This window comes from Heterodontus francisci, chromosome 6 (genome assembly GCF_036365525.1).
Source record: "Heterodontus francisci isolate sHetFra1 chromosome 6, sHetFra1.hap1, whole genome shotgun sequence".
Lineage (NCBI taxonomy): Eukaryota > Metazoa > Chordata > Chondrichthyes > Heterodontiformes > Heterodontidae > Heterodontus > Heterodontus francisci.
In genome coordinates, this window is record NC_090376.1 from 131,120,000 (window position 1) to 131,142,904 (window position 22,905).

A 22,905-nucleotide genomic window follows, 5' to 3' on the forward strand; every position below is an offset into this window, starting at 1 on the left:
GACCAAAAGGGGGATTTATGCATAGACGCAGGGGAAATAGCTGAAGTATTAAATGAATACTCTGTATCTGTCTTTACCAAGGAAGATGATGTTACCTAGGCCACGGTGAAAGAGGAGGTGATTAATACACTCGAAGGATTGATAATTGATAAGGAAGAGGTATTAGATAGGCTGTCTATACTTAAAGTTGATAAAGCACCAGCGCTGGATGAGATGCATCCAAGGATACTGAAGGAAGTGAGAGTGGAAATTGCAGAGACACTGGCCATAATTTTCCGTCTTCCTTAGACTCAGAGGTAGTGCCAGAGGACTGGAGAATTGCAAATGCTAAGCCTTTGTTCAAAAAAGGATGTAAAGATAAGCCCAACAACTAAATGCCAGTCAGTTTAACTTCGGTGGTGAGGAAACTTCTAGAAATAATAATTCGGGACAAAATTAGTAGTCACATGGAAAAATGCGGGTTAATTAAGGAAAGTCAGCACGGACTTGTTAAGGGAAAATTGTGCTTAACTAACTTGCTGGAGTTTTTTGAAGAGGTAACAGAGAGGGTTGATGAGGGCAATGCTGTTGATGTGGTGTACATGGAATTCCAAAAGGCAACTGATACAGTGCCGCACAACAGACTTGTGAGCAAAGTGATTGCTCATGGAATAAAAGGGACAGTAGCAACATGGATATGAAATTGGCTGAGTGACAGGAAGGAGAGGAGTGATTAATGGATGATTTTTGGGCTGGAGGAAAGTTTGTAGTGGAGTTCCACAGGGGTCAATATTGGGATCCTTGCTCTTCCTGATTATATATTAATGGCCTAGACTTGATGTACAGGGCACAATTTCAAAATTTGTGGATGATACAAAACGTGGAAGTATTGTGAACTGTGAGGAAGATAGTGTAGAACTTCAAAAGGTCATAGACAAGTTTGTGGAATGGACGCATAGGTGGCAGATGAAGTTCAATGTGGAGAAATGTGAAGTGATTCATTTTGGTAGGAAGAACATGGAGAGATAATATAAAATAAAGTGTACAATTCTAAAGGGGATGCAGGAGCAGAGGGACCTGGGTGTATATGTGCATAAGTCATTGAAGATAGCAGGACAGGTTGAAGTCCGGTTAATAAAGCATACAGTATCCTGGACTTTATTAATAGGGCATAGAGTACAAGAGCAAGGACATTATGTTAAACTTGTATAAGACACTAGTTTGGCCTTAGCTGGAGTATTGCATCCAGTTCTTGGCAATACATTTAAGGAAAGATGTGAAGGCATTGGAGAGAGTGCAGAAAAGATTCACAAGAATGGTTCCAGGGATGAGGAATTTCAGTTATGAATATAGATTGGAGAAGCTGGGAGAAGAGAAGGCTGAGAGGAGATTTGATAGAGGTATTCAAAATCATGAGGGGTCTGGACAGAGTAGATGGGGAGAAATTGTTACCACTCGTGAAAGGATCGAGAATGAGAGGGCACAGATTTAAAGTAATTGGTAAAAGAAGAAAAAGCGACATGAGGAAAAACCTTTTCATGCAGTGAGTGGTTAAGGTCTGGAACACACTGCCTGAGAGTGTGGTGGAGATAGGTTCAATCGAGGCATTCAAAAAGGAATTGGACTTTTATTTGAAAAGGAAGAATGTGCTGAGTTACGGGGAGAAGGCGGTGGAATGGCGTTAGGCGAATTGCTCATTCGGAGACCCAGCGCAGACATGATGGGCCAAATGGCCTCCTTCTGCACTGTAATAGTTCTGTGATTCTGAGGTTGCCACTGAACCTATACCAACGTGAAAAGTAGGTGATGTCAGGATTCCTCAGTAAATTAACACTCTTGTAGTTGATCATTTCAGGCTTGATAGAATCCTTTAAATTTAATCATTCATGGAATGCAGGTGTCATTGGCAAAGCTATCATTTATTGCCAATCCTTAATTGCACTTAAGAAGGTGGCGGTGAGCCACCTTCTTGAACCACTGCAGTCCGTGTGGTGAAAGTACATGCACAATGCTGTTAGGAAGGGAGTTCCAAGATTTTGACCCAGCAACAGTGAAGGAACGGCAATATAGTTCCAAGTCAGGATGGTGTGTGACTTGGAAGGGAACTTGCAGGTGGTGGTGTTCCCATGCATCTGCTACCCCTGCCCTTATAGGTGGTAGTGATAGCGGGTTTGCAAGGTGCTGTCTAAGCAGGCTTGGGGAGTTGCTGCAGTGCATCTTATAGATGGTACACATTGCTGCCACTGTGCGCCGGTGCTGGAGGGAGTGAATGTTGAAGGTGGTAGAAGGGGTGCCAATCAAGCAATCTGCTTTGTCCTGGATGGTGTTGAGCTTCTTACGTGCTGTTGGAGCTGCATTCATCCAGGCAAGTGGAGAGTACTCCATCGCACTCCTGACTTGTGCCTTGTAGATGGTGGACAGGCTTTGGGGAGTCAGAGGGTGAGTGACTCATCCCAGAATACACTAAGAACTACAATATGCTTTGTAATTTAACGGTCCTGCCCTAAGGCTTCATTGAAAGAATAAAGTTCTGTGACTAAACATAAAAACTTCTGGCCAGAGGTGGAGACTATTTCATGTCTAAAGATGGTACCATCCTTGCATTCAATGCATCAAGTTAATTCCAATCTGTTATTTGTACAAATCTTGATGGTAATCCCATTGGTCATTGTTAAGCATTGTATTATGAGAGACAACCATCAATGTTTTCACAAGAGAGGAATTTGAGCAGCAAAAGGGGAAGTCCGTTGCTGTACGACCATGAGAAAGGAAGACGAGAGAAGGAGCAGAGTCTTTTGTTTTCAGGTAAGGGATAACAATTTTGGATGACCCTTACACAGTTCCTAAGATATGTACCAGACATATACATTTTTCGACTTTGTCCATTTTACAGATCTCATCTGAACTCCACTGAGAAACAATCACTGAGTGAGTAGAGACAGAGGCCTCCATGTTGCTTCGCAGCTGAATTCGGCCTGAATTAAACCCAGCAACAGAGACAACCACCACGTCAAAGCTGATGCAAGGAGTGCACGTAAAATTGATCCTCAGCAGTGATCAGGATGCAACCAGCCTGGGGGTGAAGGGAGGCTCAACTCGCTTCTAACAACAGTCCTCAGTTTCAACATGGAGCCAGGAGGAGAATTCCTGTTGCTTCTGGCTCCACATTTTGGTTAAGTCTGATTTGTGACTATAAACTTACCATACTGGTGGTAGCACCTCCAGGGGCTCCTTTGAGGACTGTTGGTTTGGTTGCGGTAGACCCGAGAAAACTGACAGCATCGATCAGCTGCGAGCGAATATTGTAAAGGGGCTTCAAACGAGCATTAGGCCCTGGATTTTCATAGGACATAGGCCCTAATGTTGTTTTCAGTCGTGCGCCTGAGAGTGCCCTAACCAATCCTACTGTGGATTAAGCACATGCACCCTACATGCCACAATGGACCCATCAGCGCCTGTTCCTTCACCAGATGTCTCTCGAGAAACAATTCTTTCTCTGATGCAATGCTGAAACTCAAATGCTTTGTACCCACAGCGGGTATTTTAATGGCCATTAACAATACATTTCATCTTTCTGTCAGAACTAACCTTCCAGCCTTTGATTCTCCTTCTCCATCCGAAGCAAAAGGATCTGCTGACAGATAGCTTTTCTCCACATGACCTGCAGCTCCTCCGAGGAGTGTTTTTTCTTCTCCCCAGCAGAGATGTCATCCACCATCAACAGTGAGGCCAAGGGGTCCTCTTCCACAGCTGGGGTGAGTGGGGAAAGAGGTGGAAGCTCAATGCCATCAAGACGATCTGCAGAAATAGAAAATCCAACTTTGTTACACCAACCATCTGGCTTTGAGAGAAACAGAACACAGACATGCGTCTCCAGGATCATGCTGTGCAAAAGCACAAGAAATCACTGAACACGAAGAGGCCATTCATTATGCCCGTTTCATATCTTCCGCAGTACATAGTGAAATTTACTCTACCATGGTCTCTGCCCCAGTTACTTCCATTGTGGGCAAGTTGCACAAAATTCTTCCCATCCCCAAAAAGGTAATCAAGCAAAGCCATTAGCCCAGATTTTGCAGCTGTCATGAGGGCAAAACCATCAGTGTTCACTGCCATTACTCTGTGTAGATGCATCAGCACAAAAATCAGAGGTTGGACATAAATTTCAATGTGTTACACACTAGTCTCACAGTGAACACCACTGAAAATGTTACAGCTTGTTGAATGAGGTGCAACAGGGTTCTTAATGGTGTAGCACGGCATAATTAGTACTGAACAACCTCTCTGGTCATGAAAAGCTAATTTTAGAAGTCTGGAATGTCATTCCCTCCATTCCATAATAAAAATTCCATAGGTTTTTAAATTAATAAAAGATATTTCTTTTAAGTTTATGATATTTCAGTTTTACCTTGATCCCATGTGTATGTCCCTTGCTCATTGTAAAATGATTTAAAAAGTGAATGATTATCAGTGATGCTTCCTGGATGCCAAGATCTCTTTTGCTGGCGCCAGAATGAAACGGATGTTGTAATAGGGGAAATCAATGCAACAGAGCTCTCAGAATTTTGTGGACAATCTTCTTTAAGGTCAGCAGATAGCACCGTCCCTTCACTGCTGACCACAGAATTTGGGCAACTGTAGGAACATAGGAACAGGAGGAGGTCATTCAGCCCCTTGAGCCTGTTCTGCCATTCAATGAGATCTTGGCTGATCTGTGACCGAGTTCCATATACCTTTGCCCCATATCTCTCATTACCTCTGGCTGACATAAAATCTATCAATCTCAGTTTTAAAATTAACAGTTGATCTAGCATCAGTTGTAATTTGTGTAAAAAAGTTCCAAACTTCCACTGCCCTTTGCATGAAGAAGTATTCATGAAAGGTCTGGCTCTAATTTTTAGACCATGCTGTCTCGGGTCCCCAGCCCAGTTCCCCTTAATATCTTGAAGACTTTGATCAAATCACCACTTAACCTTCTAAATTCCAGGTAACACATCCCTGGTTTCTTTAATCTCTCCTTGTAGCTTAACCCTTGAATTCCAGGCAAGACGCTAGCAAATCAACATTGCATTCCCTCCAAGACCAATCTACTCTCCCAAAGGTGTGGTGACCAGAACGGCTTGGGGGTCTGACCAGGGCTTTGTACAGCTGAAGCATGATTTCTAACCCCTTTTATTCTATTCCTCTCGATGTAATGTCCACCATTCCTTGGCTCTTTTGATTATTTTCTGAATCTGTTCATGACATTTTAATGACCTGTGTACCTGGACCCCCAAGTCTCTTTGGACCTCCACTGTTTCAAGCTTTTCTCCATTTGTCATATACTTTTAGTCCGAAGTTCATGACCTCACTTAATCTATTAATATCTCTTTGTTATTTTATGCTTCAATCTGCACTGCTTACAATACTGCCTAGCTTTGTGTCAGAGGCAAATTTGGTTATGTGGTTTTCCATCTGATCAGCTAAGTCATTAATAAATACAGTGAATAGCTGAGATCCCAACACAGACCCCTGTGGGAAGCCACTCGTCAAATCTTGCTAATTAGAATACTTGCCCATTATCCCTACCCTCTGACTCCTTCCGCTCAGCCAATTTCCTAGCCAGGTCAATCATTTACCTTTAGTTCCATGGGCTTCAACTTTAGCTAACACTTTCTTATGAGGGACTTTATCAAATGCATGCTGGAAGTCCATATAAGCAACATCCATGGATGTTCCATTGCCCACTACTTTAGTCTCCCATTCAAAAAATTCAGCCAAATTTGTCAGGGATGAACCTACTCTTTACAAATCCATGCTGGCTCTCTCTGATCAGATGAAAAGATTCAAGTTGTTCAGTTACCCTATCTTTAATTATAGACTCTAGCAATTCCCTGACAACAGATGTTAGACTAACTGGTCTATCGTTCCCTAGTTTCCCTCTGTCACCTTTCTTAATTGTGTTTTGTTATCCTTCAATCCAATTTCTTGGAGCATTACTGCCAGTTATTACAGTGGTGCAGATTGCCCACCCACAGGGGATCCCATCTGAATTCATGCCCCGCCAAGCTACCTGTTATTTGTCTACGCAAACCTACTACAAACCGTCTGCTCAGAACTCTGGCACACTGTACCTTCCAATGTTCCTTTCTGCTGCATAGCTGTGGAGGACTTGTTCATGGGCGAGGCAACACGTAGGAAGATCCTCTGGCGCCACGAGATCCGACGAGGAGTGAGGACAACCCCTCCCCCACTCAAAGACTCCGTGCTGCAGCCAGAAAAGGCCCTTCTCCTGCCTTCACCATCACTAAAGCATAAAAGGGAAAGCACTGACAAATACTAGAACTCAAAAATGTTGAACTCCTTGCCTCTTGAGTGTTGGTCACTCCCGGGTGAAGAAGTAAACGATTCACTAGCATGAGATGGCATTAGTAAAAAGTGACCACATGCCACGCGGCGTTAAGGTGCAGACAAGAAGGATGCAAATTTATTCAACAGTCCTGCCAAGAAGGAAATTCAGCCTATTTGTGTGAATGCTTTGATTAGTGTGGTAAAAGGATGAACAAAAGGACAAGACTGATTATCTTACAAAGCAACAACCAATGCTGGGTTTTTTAGGGCAACATGTAGCATGTGTTAAAGGACAGGTCAGAATACAGCTGAACGGCTGACTTCATGAATCCGTACTTACCAACTTGATACAATCGTCTCCCTGTTTTCAGCACTACCCTTGTAAAGTGATTCCACTTAGAAAACATCCAAGTGTGCAAGATTTACATACATGCTTCTATGACTACCTTTTTCAAGAGCTGAGGACACATAGAAGATAAACGGTGAAGTGACACTACACTGAAATACTAATGAGGAAGCTTTCTGCCATTCATTATTTATAGAACTATTGTAAATGTGTGAGCTTCTAATTTCATTGCCAATGGCGAACGGCAGAAATCCTTCTTCCGGCATCAGTAAGTGAGAAAATGGGATTGCACAGTCCCACGGCATGAGGTACTTATCTTTTCACTGATCCACTATTTGCAAATGATTTACCAAGTTTACACAATGCTCACTTTCTTTTTCTAATACACTGAACCTTTTATTTGGAAACAAATCATAGAATGGTTACAGCAGAAGAGGAGGCCATTTGGTCCATCATATCCATGCCAGCTCCCTGCAAGAGCAAATCAGCTAGTCCCACTCCCCAGCCCTTTCCCCATAGTCCTGCAAATGTCATAGAGTTGGACAGCACAGAAACAGGCCCTTCGGCCCATCGTGTCCATGCCAGCCATCAAGCATTTATCTATTCTAATCCCATTTTCCAGCACTTAGCCCGTAGCCTTGTATGCAATGGCGTTTCAAGTGCTCATCTAAATACTTCGTAAATGTTATGAGGGTTCCTTCCTCTACCACCCCTTCAGGCAGTGTGTTCCAGATTCCAACCACCCTCTGGGTGAAAAAAAATTTCCTTAAATCCCCTCTAAATCTCCTGCCCCTTACCTTAAATCTATGCCCCCTGGTTATTGACACCTCCGCTAAGGGAAATGTTTCTTCCTATCCACCCTATTTATGCCCCTCATAATTTTGTATACCTCAATCCGGTCTCCTCTCAGCCTTCTCTGCTCTAAGAAAAACAACCCTAGCCTATCCAGTCTCTCTTCATACTGAAATGCTCCAGCCCAGGCAACATCCTGGTGAATGTCCTCTGCACCCTCTCTAGTGCAATCACTTCCTTCCTATAGTGTGGTGCCCAGAACTGTACACAGTACTCCAGCAGTGGCCTAACTAGCATTTTGTACAGCTCCATCATAACCTCCCTGCTCTTATATTCTATGCCTCGGCTAATAAAGGCAAGTATTCCAAACGCCTTCCTAACCACCTTATCTACCTGTGCTGCTGCCTTCAGTGATCTATGGACAAGGACACCAAGGTCCATCTGACCCTCTGTGCTTCCTAGGGTCCTACCACCCTTGCCTTGTTAGTCCTCCCAAAATGCATTACTTCACACTTCTCAGGATTAAATTCCATTTGTCACTGCTCTGCCCATCTTACCAGCCCATCTATATCATCCTGTAATCTAAGGCTTTCCTCCTCACTATTTACGACACAACCAATTTTCATGTCATCGGTGAGTTTACTGACCATACCTCTTATATTCACATCTAAATCATTAATGTACACTACAAAAAGCAAGGGTCCCAGCACCGAACCCTGGAGTACACCACTGGTCACTGGCTCCCAATAGCAAAAACAACCCTCGACCATCATGAAATTGGCCTTCCCCCAATTTCAGTACCTTTATTTCCGGTCCATCTTCGTCCTTTTCTATAGCGACCTTAAATCTTCCAGAGTTATGGGCACTATCCCCGAAATGCTCCCCCACTGACACTTCTACCACTTGTCCGACTTCATTCCCTAGGATTAAGTCCAGTACCACCCCTTCTCTTGTAGGATTTTCTCAAAATCTCTTGTAGGATTGGCTCAAAAAGCTCTCCTCGACCATCACTCTCTGCCTCCTGCCACTAAGCCAATTTTGGATCCACTTTGCCAAATTGCCCTGGATCACATGGGCTCTTACCAATCTCCCATGCGGGACCTTATTAAATGCCTTACTGAAGTCCATGTAGACTACATCAACTGCTTTACCCTTATCTACACATCTCGTCACCTCCTTGAAAAATTCAATCAAGTTTGTTAGACATGATCTCCCCCGTGACAAAGTCATGCTGACTACCCTTGATTAATTCCTGCCTCTCCAAATGGTGATTAAACCTGTCCCTCAGAATTTTTCCCTACCACTGATGTTAGACTCACCGGCCTGTAATTACCTGGTCTATCCCTGCTACCCTTCTTGAATAATGGTACCACATTCGCTGTCCTCCAGTCCTCTGGCACCTCTCCTGTGGCCCGAGAGGATTTGAAAATTTGTGTCAGAGCCCCTGCTAACTCCTCCCTTGCCTCACATAATAGCCTGGGATACATCTCATCTGGGCCTGGGGATTTATCCACTTTTAAGCCTGCTAAAACAGCTAATACCTCCTCCCTTTCAATGCTAATTTGTTCAAGTATATTACAATCCCCCTACCTGATCTCTACACCTACATTGTCCTTCTCCATAGTGAACACAAATGAAAAGTAATCATTTAAAACCTCACCGACATCCTCCGGCTCCACACACAGATTGCCACTTTGATCCCTAATGGGCCCTATTCTTTCCCTGATCATCCTCTTGCCCTTAATATACTTATAAAATGCCTTGGGATTTTCCTTTATCTTGCCTGCCAGTGTTATTCACGCCCCCTCTTCACTCTCCTAATTACTTTTTTAAGTACCCCCCTACATTTTCTATACTCCTCTAGGGCCTCTGCTGTCTTCAGCCCCCTGAATCTGCCATAAGTCTCCTTTTTTTTCCTTATCTAATCCTCTATATCCCTTGACATCCAGGATTCGCTGGACTTGTTGGTCCTACCCTTCACCTTTACGGGAACATGTTGGTCCTGAACTCTCACTATTTCCTTTTTTGAATGACTCCCACTGGTCTGATACAGACTTTCCTGCAAGTAGCTGTTCCAGTCCACTTTGGCCAGATCCTGTTTTATCATATTGAAATCGGCCTTCCCCCAATTCAGTACCTTTATTCCCGGTCCACCTTCGTCCTTTTCCATAGCTACCTTAAATCTTACAGAGTTATGGTCACTATCCCCGAAATGCTCCCCCACTGACACTTCTACCACTTGTCCGACTTCATTCCCTAGGATTAGGTCCAGTACTGCCCCTTCTCTTGTAGGATTTTCTACATGCTGGCTCAAAAAGCTCTCCTGTATGCACTTTAAGAATTCCGCCCCCTTTAAGCCTTTTGCACTAAGACTATCAGTTAATATTGGGAAGGTTGAAATCCCCTACTATTATTATTATTTTTACACCTCTATGAGATTTGCTTACATATCTGCTGCTCTATCTCTCCCTGACTATTTGGAGGCCTGTATTAAACTCCAAGTCAAGTGATTGCCCCCTTCTTCTTTCTAAGTTCTACCCATATGGCCTCATTTTGAGGAACCATCTAAGAGATCATCCCTCCTTACGGCAGTAATTGACTCCTTGATCAACAGTGCAATGCCACCTCCTCTTTTACACTGCGCCACCTGCCCCCCGCCCCCCCCCCTCCCCGCCGTCACACCTGAAGATTCTATATCCTGGAATATTGAGCTGCCAGTCCTGCCCTTCCCTCAACCATGTCTCTGTGATAGCAATAATATCATATTCCCATGTGTTAATCAACACCCTCAATTCATCTGCCTTACTTGTAAGACTCCTTGTGTTAAAATAAATGCAATCCAGCCTTGCATTGTTCGCTAATGCCTTAACTGGTCTATATTTGCTCTGCCTTCCAGAGTGACTTAATTTCTCTTCTATATTTGACTGTGCATCACCTCCTACTGTACCTCCACTCTGTATCCCATTCCCCCTGCCAAATTAGTTTAAACCCCGCCCCCCCCCCCCCCCCAACAGCACTAGCAAACCTCCCAGCAAGGATGTTGGTCCCGTTCCGGTTCGGGTGCAACCCGTCCAACTTGTACAGGTCCCACCTTCGCCAGAAACAGACCCAGTGATCCAGGAAACTAAAGTCCCCACTCCTGTACCATTTCCTCAGCCACACATTCATCTGCTCTATCCTCCTATTCCTATACTCACTAGCATGTGGCACCGGGAGTAATCCAGAGATTACAACCTCTGAGGCCCTGCTTTTTAAACTGCTACCTAGCTCCCTAAATTCTTTTTGCAGGACCTCATTCCTCTTTCTACCTATGTCGTTGGTACCAATGTGAACCATGACCTCTGACTGTTCACCCTCCCCCTTCAGAATGTCCTGCAGCCGTTCCATGACATCCTTGATCCGAGCACCAGGGAGGCAACATACCATTCTGGAGTCAAGTTTTTTTAAAATTCATTCATGGGATGTGGGCGATGCTGGCCAGGCCAGCATTTATTCCCCATCCCTAATTGCCCTTGAGAAGGTGGCGGTGAGCTGCCTTCTTGAACCGCTGCAGTCCATGTGGGGTAGGTACACCCACAGTGCTGTTAGGAAGGGAGTTCCGGGATTTTGACCCAGCGACAGTGAAGGAACGGCGAAATAGTTCCAAGTCAGGATGGTGTGCGACTTCGAGGGGAACTTTCAGGAGGTGGTGTTCCCATGTATGTGCTGCCCTTGTTCTTCTAGTTGGTAGAGGTCGCGGGTTTGGAAGGTGCTGTCTAAGGAGCCTTGGTGCATTGCTGCAGTGCATCTTGTAGATGGTACACACTGCTGCCACTGTGCGTCGGTGGTGGAGGGAGAGAATGTTTGTAGATGGGGTGCCAATCAAGTGGGCTGCTTTGTCCTGGATGATGTCGAGCTTCTTGAGTGTTGTTGGAGCTGCACCCATCCAGGCAAGTGGAGAGTATTCCATCACACTCCTGACTTGTGCCTTGTAGATGGTGGACAGGCTTTGGGGAGTCAGGAGGTGAGTTACTCATCTCAGGATTCCTAGCCTCTGACCTGCTCTTGTAGCCACGGTATTTATATGGCTACTCCAGTTCAGTTTCTGGTCAATGGTAGCCCCTAGGATGTTGATAGTGGGGGATTCAGTGATGATAATGCCATTGAATGTCAAGGGGAGATGGTTAGATTCTCTCTTGTTGGAGATGGTCATTGCCTGGCACTTGTGTGGCGCGAATGTTACTTGCCACTTATCAGCCCTGGATATTGTCCAGGTCTTGCTGCATTTCTGCATGGACTGCTTCAGTATCTGAGGAGTCACGAATGGTGCTGAACATTGTGCAATCATCAACGAACATCCCCACTTCTGACCTTATGATTGAAGGAAGGTCATTGATGAAGCAGCTGAAGATGGTTGGGCCTAGGACACGACCCTGAGGAACTCCTGTAGTGATGTCCTGGAGCTCAGATGATTGACCTCCAACAACCACAACCATCTTCCTTTGTGCTAGGTATGACTCCAGCCAGCGGAGGGTTTTCCCCCTGATTACCATTGACTTCAGTTTTGCTCGGGCTCCTTGATGCCATACTCGGTCAAATGCTGCCTTGATGTCAAGGGCAGTCACTCTCACCTCACCTCTTGAGTTCAGCTCTTTTGTCCATGTTTGAACCAAGGCTGTAATGAGGTCAGGAGCTGAGTGGCCCTGGCGGAACCCAAACTGAGCGTCACTGAGCAGGTTGTTGCTAAGCAAATGTCGCTTGATGGCACTGTTGATGACACCTTCCATCACTTTATCGATGATTGAGAGTAGGCTAATGGGTCGGTAGTTGGCCAGGTTGGATTTGTCCTGCTTTTTGTGTACAGGACACACCTGGGCAATTTTCCACATTGCAGGGTAGATGCCAGTGTTGTAGCTGTACTGGAACAGCTTGGCTCGGGGCGCAGCAAGTTCTGGAGCAAAGGTCTTCAGTACTATTGCCAGAATATTGTCAGGCAGCCACAGAAATGCCTATCTGTACCCATTACGATAGAATCCCCTATCACTATAGTTCTCCCACTCTTTTTCTTCCCCTCCTGTGCAGCTGAGCCACCCATGGTGCCACAGACTTGGCTCTTGCTGCATTCCCTTAAGAAGCTATCTTCCCCCAACAATACTTAAAGCGGAATATTTGTTAGAGAAGGAGATGGACCCAGGGGGCTCCTGCATTGCCTGCCTAGTTCTTCTACTCTGCCTGGCCGTCACCCATTCCCTTTCTCCCTGAGCAGTCTTTACCTGCAGTGTGACCACCTCCCTGTACGTGCTATCCACGATGATCTCAGCCTCGCGGATACTCCACAGTGTCCCCACCTGCCGCTCCAGATCCAAAACGTGGACACTGGAAGTGTCCCTGACTTTCCACATTGCACAAGAGGAGCACTCCACATTGCCAAGCTGCCCTGCCATGACTTATCCTTAATTTACTCAAAAAATTGAGATTGTTTGCACTAGGGACCTTGATTCTCTAAAATTCACTACTTACTGTATATAAAAAAGTAATAATTACGAGTAATTATTAATAAATTACACTAATTAAAAACAAAAAACACACTTTAGTAGTACTAACCTTATCACTTATAAGGTAGGTTTTGAGGTTTTTTCAAAAAAAAGAACTTTCTCTCCCCTGATTTTTTTTAAGCTATTTACGGGCACTAACAGCTGTTACTTACCCAACCAATCAGCTTAAAGATTTCCCATGATGTTACTGTAAGTCTTTTTTTCCTCCTCTTTTGAAACTCAGCGCGCGACGGAACAGAGAGAGAGCCTGCCGACTGCCGTCGCCACTCCGGTCCAAGGTAAGTGAAGGCCTCGAGCCCCGCTCCTTATTTCACAGGTCCCGCTCCGAATCCACCTCCCCCCAGGTCCACCTGCCGACTGCTGCCGCTGCTCTGATCCAAGGTAAGTGAAGGCCTCTCTTCAGGTGCTTATCCAATTTCCCTTTGAAAGCCACGATTGAATCTGTCTCCACCACACTCTCAAGCAGTGCATTCCAGATCCTAACCACTTGCTGTGCAAAAACATCTTCCTCATGCGCCGTTGTTTCTTTTGCCATTCACCTTAAATTGGTGTCCTCTGGTTCTCACCCCTTCCATCAATGGGAACAGTTTCTCTTTATCTACTCTTGTCAGTTCCCTCATGATTTTGAACACCTCTATCAAATCTCTCAACCTTCTCTTCTCTAAGGAGAACAGACTCAGTTTCTCCAATCTATCCACATAACAGAAGTTCTTCCAAGGAGCTTCCAGGTTCCTTTAAAACCTAATTCCCCAATTTGTTGTGTCCTCAAAGTGAAACAGAAACAGACTGCACTTTTAATTGTACTTCATCTTTACTCATGTTCCACTCTCCTTGATTAAGAGGATGCAAACCTCCAGTTCAAATATTTAGGCAAACAACACTAGGAAGAAAGGGAGGAGGCAAATGTTCTTTTGAGAGGTTTATTTTCCTCTAGAAATGTACACTGTTTTACTGGTTGACATCAATGTACCTTTTTGCTTCCACTATTTATAGGAACACACAGTAACCTTTCCCCTACCCACATGAGAGTGTTTTAGATACCCAGCACAAGGTGGTGTGAAGCTAAATGTTATGTTGATCACTCACTGGACTTGCTGGCATAAGAGAAAGAAGTTTGCATACTTTAAAAAAATTCAACCAAGACAAGGTTACTCGCCAGTACTTCACACCAAGACGATGGGCAAAGCAAGTAGGTCACCAGGTACTCCTCATATCCTGTTGCTATGGACTACAGCCCTGTGCAAAATAGAAGGCCCACCACCACATTCTCAAGGGCAGCTCGGGATGAGCAATAAATGCCAGTCTTATCAGCGACATCCACATCCCAGAGAATGAACAAATAAAACTCAGACTGCCTGACAGCACATGCAATGATTCCTGTGCTGCCCACAGGTCAGCAAGCAGAGATTTCAAATGCAATTTATAACTGAAACCCTTTTGAACACTGCCATCTTTAAAGAGCTTCACCCAAGAGTCTGTTGCAAGAAAGCCATGTGTACCAAATGTTCATTACTCACACTTTCCTTATAATAAAACCATTACTGCTGCATGCTCATCTACTCACACCCACAATGGGCTGCAGGACAGACACTTTTGTGTCACTTTATGTGGTCTTGACCATTCCAAAAACTCAACATTACTTACTCCTTGTAAGACAAGGCTACTCACAACAGAAAGGAACATCGAAACAAGGCTCCAAATCTATAAACCTTTATATCTGCTTTGTAAAGGGAAGACGACCATGCCTCAGCTGCCAAGGCCCGAAGCTCTGGAATTCCTTCCCTAAACCTCTCTCCCTCCTCCTTTAAGACACTCTGAAAACCTACCTCTTTAACTAAGCTTTTGGTAATGTGTCCTAATAGTTCCTTATGTGGTTCAGTGTCTAATTTTGATTGCTGATGCATTTGTGGAGGGCCTTGGGACATTTTACTATGTTACTGGTGCTGTATAAATGCAAATTGTTATCGTTATCAGTGAGAAGAGGTTCTCATGGAAATCGATGCCAAACCACAATCACGTCAACCTTCCATTGCAGCACAGACTTGTCTTGGAACTTTAACTGAAATAACTGCAAGCCAACTACATTGCCTGCAAATACAACCTACTAATGTGCCAATCTGTTACCCAAGTAAGTGCCTCACCCAGAAAGAGTAGTTTCTGTAGTTAGGATTAAGGAGGAAGGCAGACCTCAATGGTATTCTTGTTAATGCTAAGGCAGATCGTCTTTATTTGTTTCTTAGAACTGAAGAAGTGCATTCTCCTCTGCAAAGGTTACACTTCAATCAATAGGCTACACAAATAACCCTAGTCAGAGTAAAGAAAGATTGTATTTATATAGTGCCTTTCACAACCTCAGGCTGTCCAATGAGGTTCTCAGCCAATGAAATGCTTTTGCTGTGTAGCCACTTTTGCAATATAGGAAATGTGTCAGCCAATTGCACACAGCAAGGTCCCACAAAAAGCAATGTGATAATGACCAGTTGAGCTATTTCTAGTGATGTTGGTTGAGGGGTAAATATTGACCAGGGCACTGGGGATAATGTCCCTGCTCTTCTTCAAAATAGTGCCACCTGAGAGAGCATCTCATCTGATAGAATCTAACCCTCAATACTGTACCAAACTATCAACCTAGATTGTATGCTCAAGTCTTTGGAGTGGGACTCACAACCCACAAGCTTCTAACTCACAGGCAAAAGTGTCAGGAGCAGAGCCACAGCTGACACCTAATACAGAAGACCCTACTGATGACAATAGCAGGGTACAAACCAGCAAAAACCATAAAAATTCAGTATCAATCTTCAAATTGTTCAGGCATTGAACTCCAGCACCAGTCTGCATAGACCATGTTCCCTCACTGTGGTCCCCAATGGCTTATTTTAAAGGCATTGTCCAGAGTCTCTCTCTGCCTGTCTAATGAAATCACTATTAATTCACTTCTGAGCAATCCACTTCAAAACACTATGCCCAGATGCTGCAGTGGTAATGATGGTGAAACTGTCAGTTTGACGTTATTAGTCCTCTGAAACGGACAGCAACTTCTGGAGTCTACACATGTGCAGTAAAATGCAGAAATCCAGAAGTTGCTGTCAGTGATTCCATGGTTACCTATAGGGTGCGCTGTTGAAGTCCCCCCAGACTGTAATCAAGTAGAAATCACTGAACTGGCATAAACTTGGCTTTTTACACTGTTATTTGGCCTTTTACACCATCAGTCTTGCTGTACAAACCATGGAGAAGGTTACTCTTTGATGAATGAGGGGTAACTGGGTTTTTAATAGCATACTTAATTAGCATTCATGAATTAGCATTCATAATTACTGCTACACAACCTCACTGACCCTAAGAGGCTAATGACATTTTAATGGAATGTCAAATTTCTCAATTATGATTTTAAAAATCTTTAAGAAATAAACTGTTTATATCTCAGCTTCTACGCTAATCCCATGTGTATATTCCAATCATTTATTTCACATTCAGTAAAATTCTAATTAAAAGCGAAAAATTCAGTGTATTTTACTTCCCAGTTTGCTGTCTCTAAGAGTACTTCAATGTGACTGGCTGCTTACCCTTCTTGATGACATCACTGTGGCTGAATGCCTGGAGATCCTCTTGACTTGGCGCCAGCTGTAAACTGACGTTGGGAAAGAGGAAGTCCATGTCACAGAGACTGCTACATCTGTGTCGGTGGCTTTCTCCAAGATCAGCAGTGAGCACAGTCACTTCACCTCTCACCTTGAAATCTGTGCCAATCTAATCATCTGATCTTAGTTCCAACTTTCAGTTCCTCTACAAAGTGTAAGGAAATGCCAGTTTAGCCCAAAGAATCCTTCTTAGGTACATTTTGAATGAGGAGCCATGCTCTGATGATTTCTACAGTATCTCAAAGGGAAACAGTCCACCAATAATCCTGAAAAACCTATAGAGCAGGGGAGTCCAACCTTTTCGCATGGGGGATCACATTACAATTTTTGTCTTACATAGGGTGCCGGTCATTAAAAATGTATCTTACTATTAATCAAAATGACAACAAATATGCATTTTTGTCAAGAAGCTTTAAATAAGATTAATTTATTGACTTACTTTCTCATCACTATGTTGGACACTGATTTCGTGTGAAACCTGACATTTGTTCGCTTGCACAAGTAGTCACTGTTTGCCCGCACATTTGTTCTGGCAATGCGGAGTATTCGAGATAGATGTCCATCTGTCAGGAGTGATCTTGATCACTCTCTCCCACTCTCTCTGTCTCTCTCTGTTTCCTCCCTTCTGTGTTGCTCCTCCCATGTCGTCCTCACTCTCTGTGTCCCTCCCTTCTCTCTCTGTCCCCTTTCTCTCTCTCTCTCTGTACCTCCTCTCCCTCTCTCTCTCCCCCTCTGTCTCCCCCCCCCTCTCTCTTGGCCCATCTCTCCCTCTCACTCTCTCTGTTCCCCCCTCCTTTCTGTTTCACCCACTCTCTCTCATTCCCCTCTCTATCTGTCCCCCTCTCTCTCTGCTCCCCCTCTTTCTCTCTCTCTCTCTGTTCCCCCCTCTCTCTGTCCTCCACTTTCTCTCTCTCTCTCTCTCTGTCCCCCTCCCTCTCTTTCTAGTCCCTCTCTTCTTCTCTCTCTGTCCCCTCTCTCTGCCCCCCTTTCTCTCTGCTCCCTTTCTCTCTCTGTCCCCTCCTCTCTCTGTCTGTCCCCCCACTCTCTGTTCTCCCTCTCTCTCTGTTCTCCCCCGCTCTCTGTTCTCCCCAGCTCTCTGTTCTCCCTAGCTCTCCCTCTCTGCCTCCCTCTCTCTGTTCCTCCATCTCACTCTCTCTGTTTGCCCCTCTCTCTTTCCTCTGCTTTCTCTCTCTTTCAATCCCCCTCCTTCCCTCTCTCTCTCTGCCCCCTCTCTCCCACTGCCCCCCGCCCCCCTCTCTCTTTGCCTGCCCCTCCACTCTCTGTCCCCCCAGCTCTCTGTTCCCCCTCTCTCTTTGTCTGCCCCTCCACTCTCTGTCCCCCCTGCTCTCTGTTCCCCCTCTCTCTTTGTCTGCCCCTCTACTCTCTGTCCCCCCGCTCTCTGTTCCCCCTCTCTCTCTATTCTCCCTCTCTCTCTATTTCCCCCGTCTCTCTTTATATCTCCCCCCCTTTCTCTCTCTATCCCTCCTGTCTCTCTCTGTCCCCCCTTTTTCTCTCCCTCTGCCCCTGTCTCTCTGCCCCACTCTCTCCGGCCCCCTCGCTTTCTGCCCCCATCTCTCTGTTCCCTCCTCCTTTCTCTCTCTGTCTTTCTCACCCTCTGTCTCTCTCTCTCTCTCTGACAGTTGCAGGGAGCGGGAATGCTCAGCACAGCAGCTTTGTGGTTGGTCAGGTTTTTAAAAATAATCAGGCTGAGTTTCACAGCTGACAGGTGCTGGGAGCGGGAACAACAGCTTCCCAACTTTGGACAGATCCATGGTTTTCCTGCAGCTTTTTTAATAAAAATGTTGGGAAACCCAGAAGGTGTTCGAAGTTGGAAAGCTGCTGTTCTCTATGTCAGCACCTGTCAGCTGTGAAACCAACAGCGCGATGTTTAAATAGCCGGTCTGAAAGAAGTAGTCAACGGGGAAATTCTCATCTCTGAAATACATCCGCGGGCCGGATAGAAACCTTTGGCAAGCCGGATCCTGGCCCGGAAGCCATATGTTGGATAACCCTGCGATATGTAGCCAACTTCATCTGCGGTTAGGATTCAGATTCAGGCCCTCAGAATGGAAGAAATAAATGATCCTTACTATGAAGTGACTGGCAATCAGCAGCTTTGCTCTATTTAAATAAAGGTCATTACATTGTTCCAAAAAACATGAACTTAGTTTGCAAATGGAAATCCATGCTGATAGAAACTGAATGCAATCTTCCCTCACTTTGATTGATCAGTCCCATTAGTTTCTGCTAGACATGGAGCAATGGCATTCTTAATATGGCTTCAAGACTATGTGGTGGACACCTCCTCTTCCACCTGCGACTCTCAACAGGTCTGCTGACCCTACTGACAGTTTACGTGCTCGAGGCAGAAAGGCAATTTGGTGTAAAAGTTTATTTGCCTCATAGTGGGTCTCTGAGAAAGACCATCAGGCAAGTCTTTGCTCACAAATGTGGTCCTTAACACAGAAGTTGATTATACCAGATTTTTTTATTCATTCACAGGATATGGGCATCGCTGGTAAGTCCAACATTGATTGCCCATCCTGAATTGCCCATGAGAAGGTGGTAGTGAGTCACCTTCTTAAATACGATCGAGTGGCTTGCTAAGCCATTTCAGTGGCCATTTAGGAGTCAACCTCATTGCTGCGGGTCTGTAGGCCAGACCGGGTAAGGACAGCGGATTTTCTTCTCTGAAGGACATTAGTGAACCAGGTAAGTTTGAACAGAATCATAGAAACTAACAGCACAGGAGCTGGCCATTTGGCCCATCATGCCTGTGCTGACTCTTTGAAAGAGCAGTTGTACTGAGTCCCACACTCCTGTATTTTGTGTATAATCCTGTAGGTTCCTCATCCTCAAGTACCTGTCCAACTCCCTTTTAAATTGTTTTATGGAATCAGCTTCCATCATCTGTTCAGATCCTGACAACCTTCCTCATCTAAGACCTCTGGTTATTGGCCCAACTGCCACAGGGAGCAGCCTTTATCTACTCTCAAAATTCCTCATCATCTTGTAAACCTCAATTAGGTCACATCTCTGTTCCAAGGAGAACAATCCTAACGTTTTAACCTCATAACTGAAGAACATTTTATCCAGATAAACATGGCATCTGAAAGCGGGTGGGGTTTTGTTCAGCCATGCCCACCCGTGCAGAAGCACACCCGCAATTGGCTGACATATTTGCATGTGATGTCGGAATCTCTAGCTGCATTCGTTAACTATCCTGTAGAACAGTCGCAAGCAGCCAGAGACAGCAGATGGGTCAGCCACAATATTGGATTAATTACAGAAAAGAATCACTGGTAATTATTACTTTGAAAAGAGCATTGTTTTCTCAAGTTGTAAAGCAATGTAACAAGCCACCTCCCTCAGACTTGAAGGAACATGTAAACTCACTACTCTGTCTCTCACACAGCGAACAACAGAAAGAATTACCTTTAAATGAAAAGTAGTGCATAGCTGGCTGTATCTAGGTGTCTGCCAGACACTCTTGTCAATTCATTAAGCACCCCACTGCCTTCACCTTTGCAGGCCCCAGCTCCAAACTGTACAAATCTCTATTAAATGAGTCACTTCAACTTCCTTTGTCAGCATTAGAAATGCATTCCACAAGATCTGACTGGCCAGACTCTTTGATAGCAGCAATGACAGATCGCTGCAATCAGCACGCAGGTTTTTAGTGCCTGTCGTAACCATCTACCCTTCAGAAGAAGTACCAGAAATTTTTTCACCCAGGAGCAGATCAAGCTGAGACTTGCTGCATTTTTCACAGTTCCTTATTACTTTTAAATTGTACTTTCACTCAAATTGATCGGCACTTGGGAGAATAAACCTCTCTAAAATCACCAAATCAATGATCCTTTTCATCCACAGGCACAGAGACAACCAAAACAACAACAATGTGCATTTATATATATAGAATCAGGAAAATATTGGGTGTTTCACTAAGGAATATCCAGGCTAGTATCTTCAAAACATGCTTTTTAGTAAATGTAAGTACTGTACACCAACTTGTATTATTTAGTGCCTTTCGCATAATAGAATGGCCCAAGGTGCTTCACGGGAGTGTTGGCAAACAAATTGATACTGAGCCACTTAAGGAGATAACAGGACAGGTGTCCAAAAGCTTGGACAAAGAGGTAGGTTTTAAGGAGCATCTTGGAAGACGTTGAGGTGAGAGTTGGAAATGTTTACAGAGGGAATTCCAGAGCTTAGGGCTTAGACAGCTAAAGGCATGGCCGCCAATGGTGGAGGGATTAAAATAAGGGTTTCACAAGTGGCTGTCAAAGCCCAGATAGCCTGGTGGTGAAGGATAGAATATTGGACTCTAGTTTTTATTCAATTATAAGCTTTTAAATAGAGACACACATTACGCATCGTGCACCTGCGAACAACACCTTTTTCAGCCTGCTCCTATATATAAGCACAGGTGGTATTAATTCCTATCACCTGAGTATAATTAACACGCAATTGATATACAATTAACAGAGACCAGAATTAGAAGAGTGCAGGTATCTTGCTCCTTAAAGCCTACCCCTTTATCCAAGATTTTGGACACCTGTCCTGTTATCTCCTTAAGTGGCTCAGTATCAATTTGTTTGGCAACACTGCGCGGGCGCTGGCGCCATTTTTAAAGAACTTCGAGCCCTGACAGCTGATTTAAAATTTTAAAGGGACCAGCAATTTAAATGTCAATAAAAACATTAAATTCAACATGAAAGCGCTACTTCCACCATGCCAATGGTCAGAAAATAAATTTATTTCCCTCTCCACCCCCCACCCACCAAAAAAACATTTTTTTGACAGTCCCGACCTTTAAACCCCAAGCTTCGCCAATTTTGCCTTCAACCCCTTCCCACCATCCCCACAGCCAACAAAAAATGTTTTCCCCGCTCCTCCCCACTCCCACAGAACTCCATACGGAGTTCTGAAGGCGCTTGAGCTGCATTCGGCGGCGGTAAAAGCAGCGTGGGACGCCCACCGCCTGCAGGTAAGTTTATTTGCATATCACTTAGGTTGATTTAAATATGCAGATGAAGGGCCCGCCGCCAGGTGGTGGGGGGCGCCACACCGAGGTCACCCCATCGTCGGTAATATGACGTTGTGGGTCAAGGTGGGCCTCTCCCCGCAGAATTCTGCCAGCCCCCTCCCTCCCCGCCGTGACCCACGGTGTTGAGGGGCTGGTAAAATTCAGCCCAGGGTTTGTGCTGTGCAGCTACAAAAGTGAGTCTTGTCACAACCAACGTAGACAGGATGTAAAGACAGAGTATGCCAATGGACACAAAACATCAGGTAGGTGATCTTACTGCCCATCTACGTTATAGTCATGTACAGGGAACACTACTTGTGTGGCACAGACAAAATATTCATTAATTATCAACTGCTGGGAGTTGACCATGTAAAATTCAAATGTATAAATAATTTACAAGACAGTTAAATAATATGTGGCATTTTCTACGATTTTGTTTTAAAGAAAAGGGCAAGAACATAAACAAAGAAGAATTGAAATGAGAAAAAAGAGGAAATAAATCAATGAGCCAGAGATTTAGAGAAGCATTGCAAAAATGTGTGAGCAAAGTCTAAAAGAAGGCCCCAAAGGTCAGAGTGAGTTATTTGCTAATGTACATGAGTGAGCTTGCTGGTAAACTCAGGGTTTCTTACATGACCTCAGAACATGGGCAAGAATTTTGCTATGTTTACAACTTACATTCTGCGCACTTGGAGTTGCTTCAACCTTGAAGAAGAAAAATACTGTTAAGCAAGATAAATTATCTGAAGATAAGAACACATGATTCATAAACAGATTGTGCTTGGAAATTATACTTTGCAGCATTATTGTAAAAATGGTTATATATTTGAAATTCCTATGACTGATGTTGTAACAGAGGTGTTCAACTAAAGGAGCATGATAAAAGCTCATTAAGCTTTTGTACAATACTAATTTAATTTCCAGATCCATATGGATAACATTATTGCAAAGATCTACTTTTAATTTGCAAGAGATAACTAATAAACCAGAGCCGAAATGTTTCTGCTGATTCGTCTCAGAGTGGAGGGAGCAGGTGGAATAGGGACAAACAGAAAAATCGGACAGAATACACAGAAACAAAATGAGGACAATGTAAACAAAAAGAGAACAGTGGAAAAATCAGAAAGAAATCGAAAACGGAAGAGAAAAATAGCATAGAGAAAGGTAAAGAGTGAAGAAACAAAAACAAATGAGGAAAACCAGATAGATCAGAGAGACAAACAGGACCAAGAAGCAATAGCAAGATCAGGGAAA

General features: G+C 44.3%; 1 protein-coding gene across 11 annotated transcripts in view; it reads right to left on the reverse strand.

Annotated features, from left to right (window-relative positions):
* tbc1d4 (TBC1 domain family, member 4) overlaps positions 1 to 22,905 on the reverse strand; it is a 292,672-nt gene that overhangs the window by 49,855 nt on the left and 219,912 nt on the right. For 6 of the 11 annotated variants that reach the window (XM_068034310.1, XM_068034311.1, XM_068034308.1 and 3 more), the window contains 3 exons: positions 22,330 to 22,356; positions 6,093 to 6,265; positions 3,568 to 3,777 (listed from right to left, as the gene is read on the reverse strand). In XM_068034310.1, coding sequence (XP_067890411.1) covers positions 3,568 to 3,777; positions 6,093 to 6,265; positions 22,330 to 22,356 — 410 coding nt within the window. Of the gene's footprint in view, positions 1 to 3,567; positions 3,778 to 6,092; positions 6,266 to 20,057; positions 20,130 to 22,329; positions 22,357 to 22,905 lie in introns of those variants that run through there. The other 5 variants (XM_068034309.1, XM_068034313.1, XM_068034315.1 and 2 more) reach the window with 2 other exon arrangements.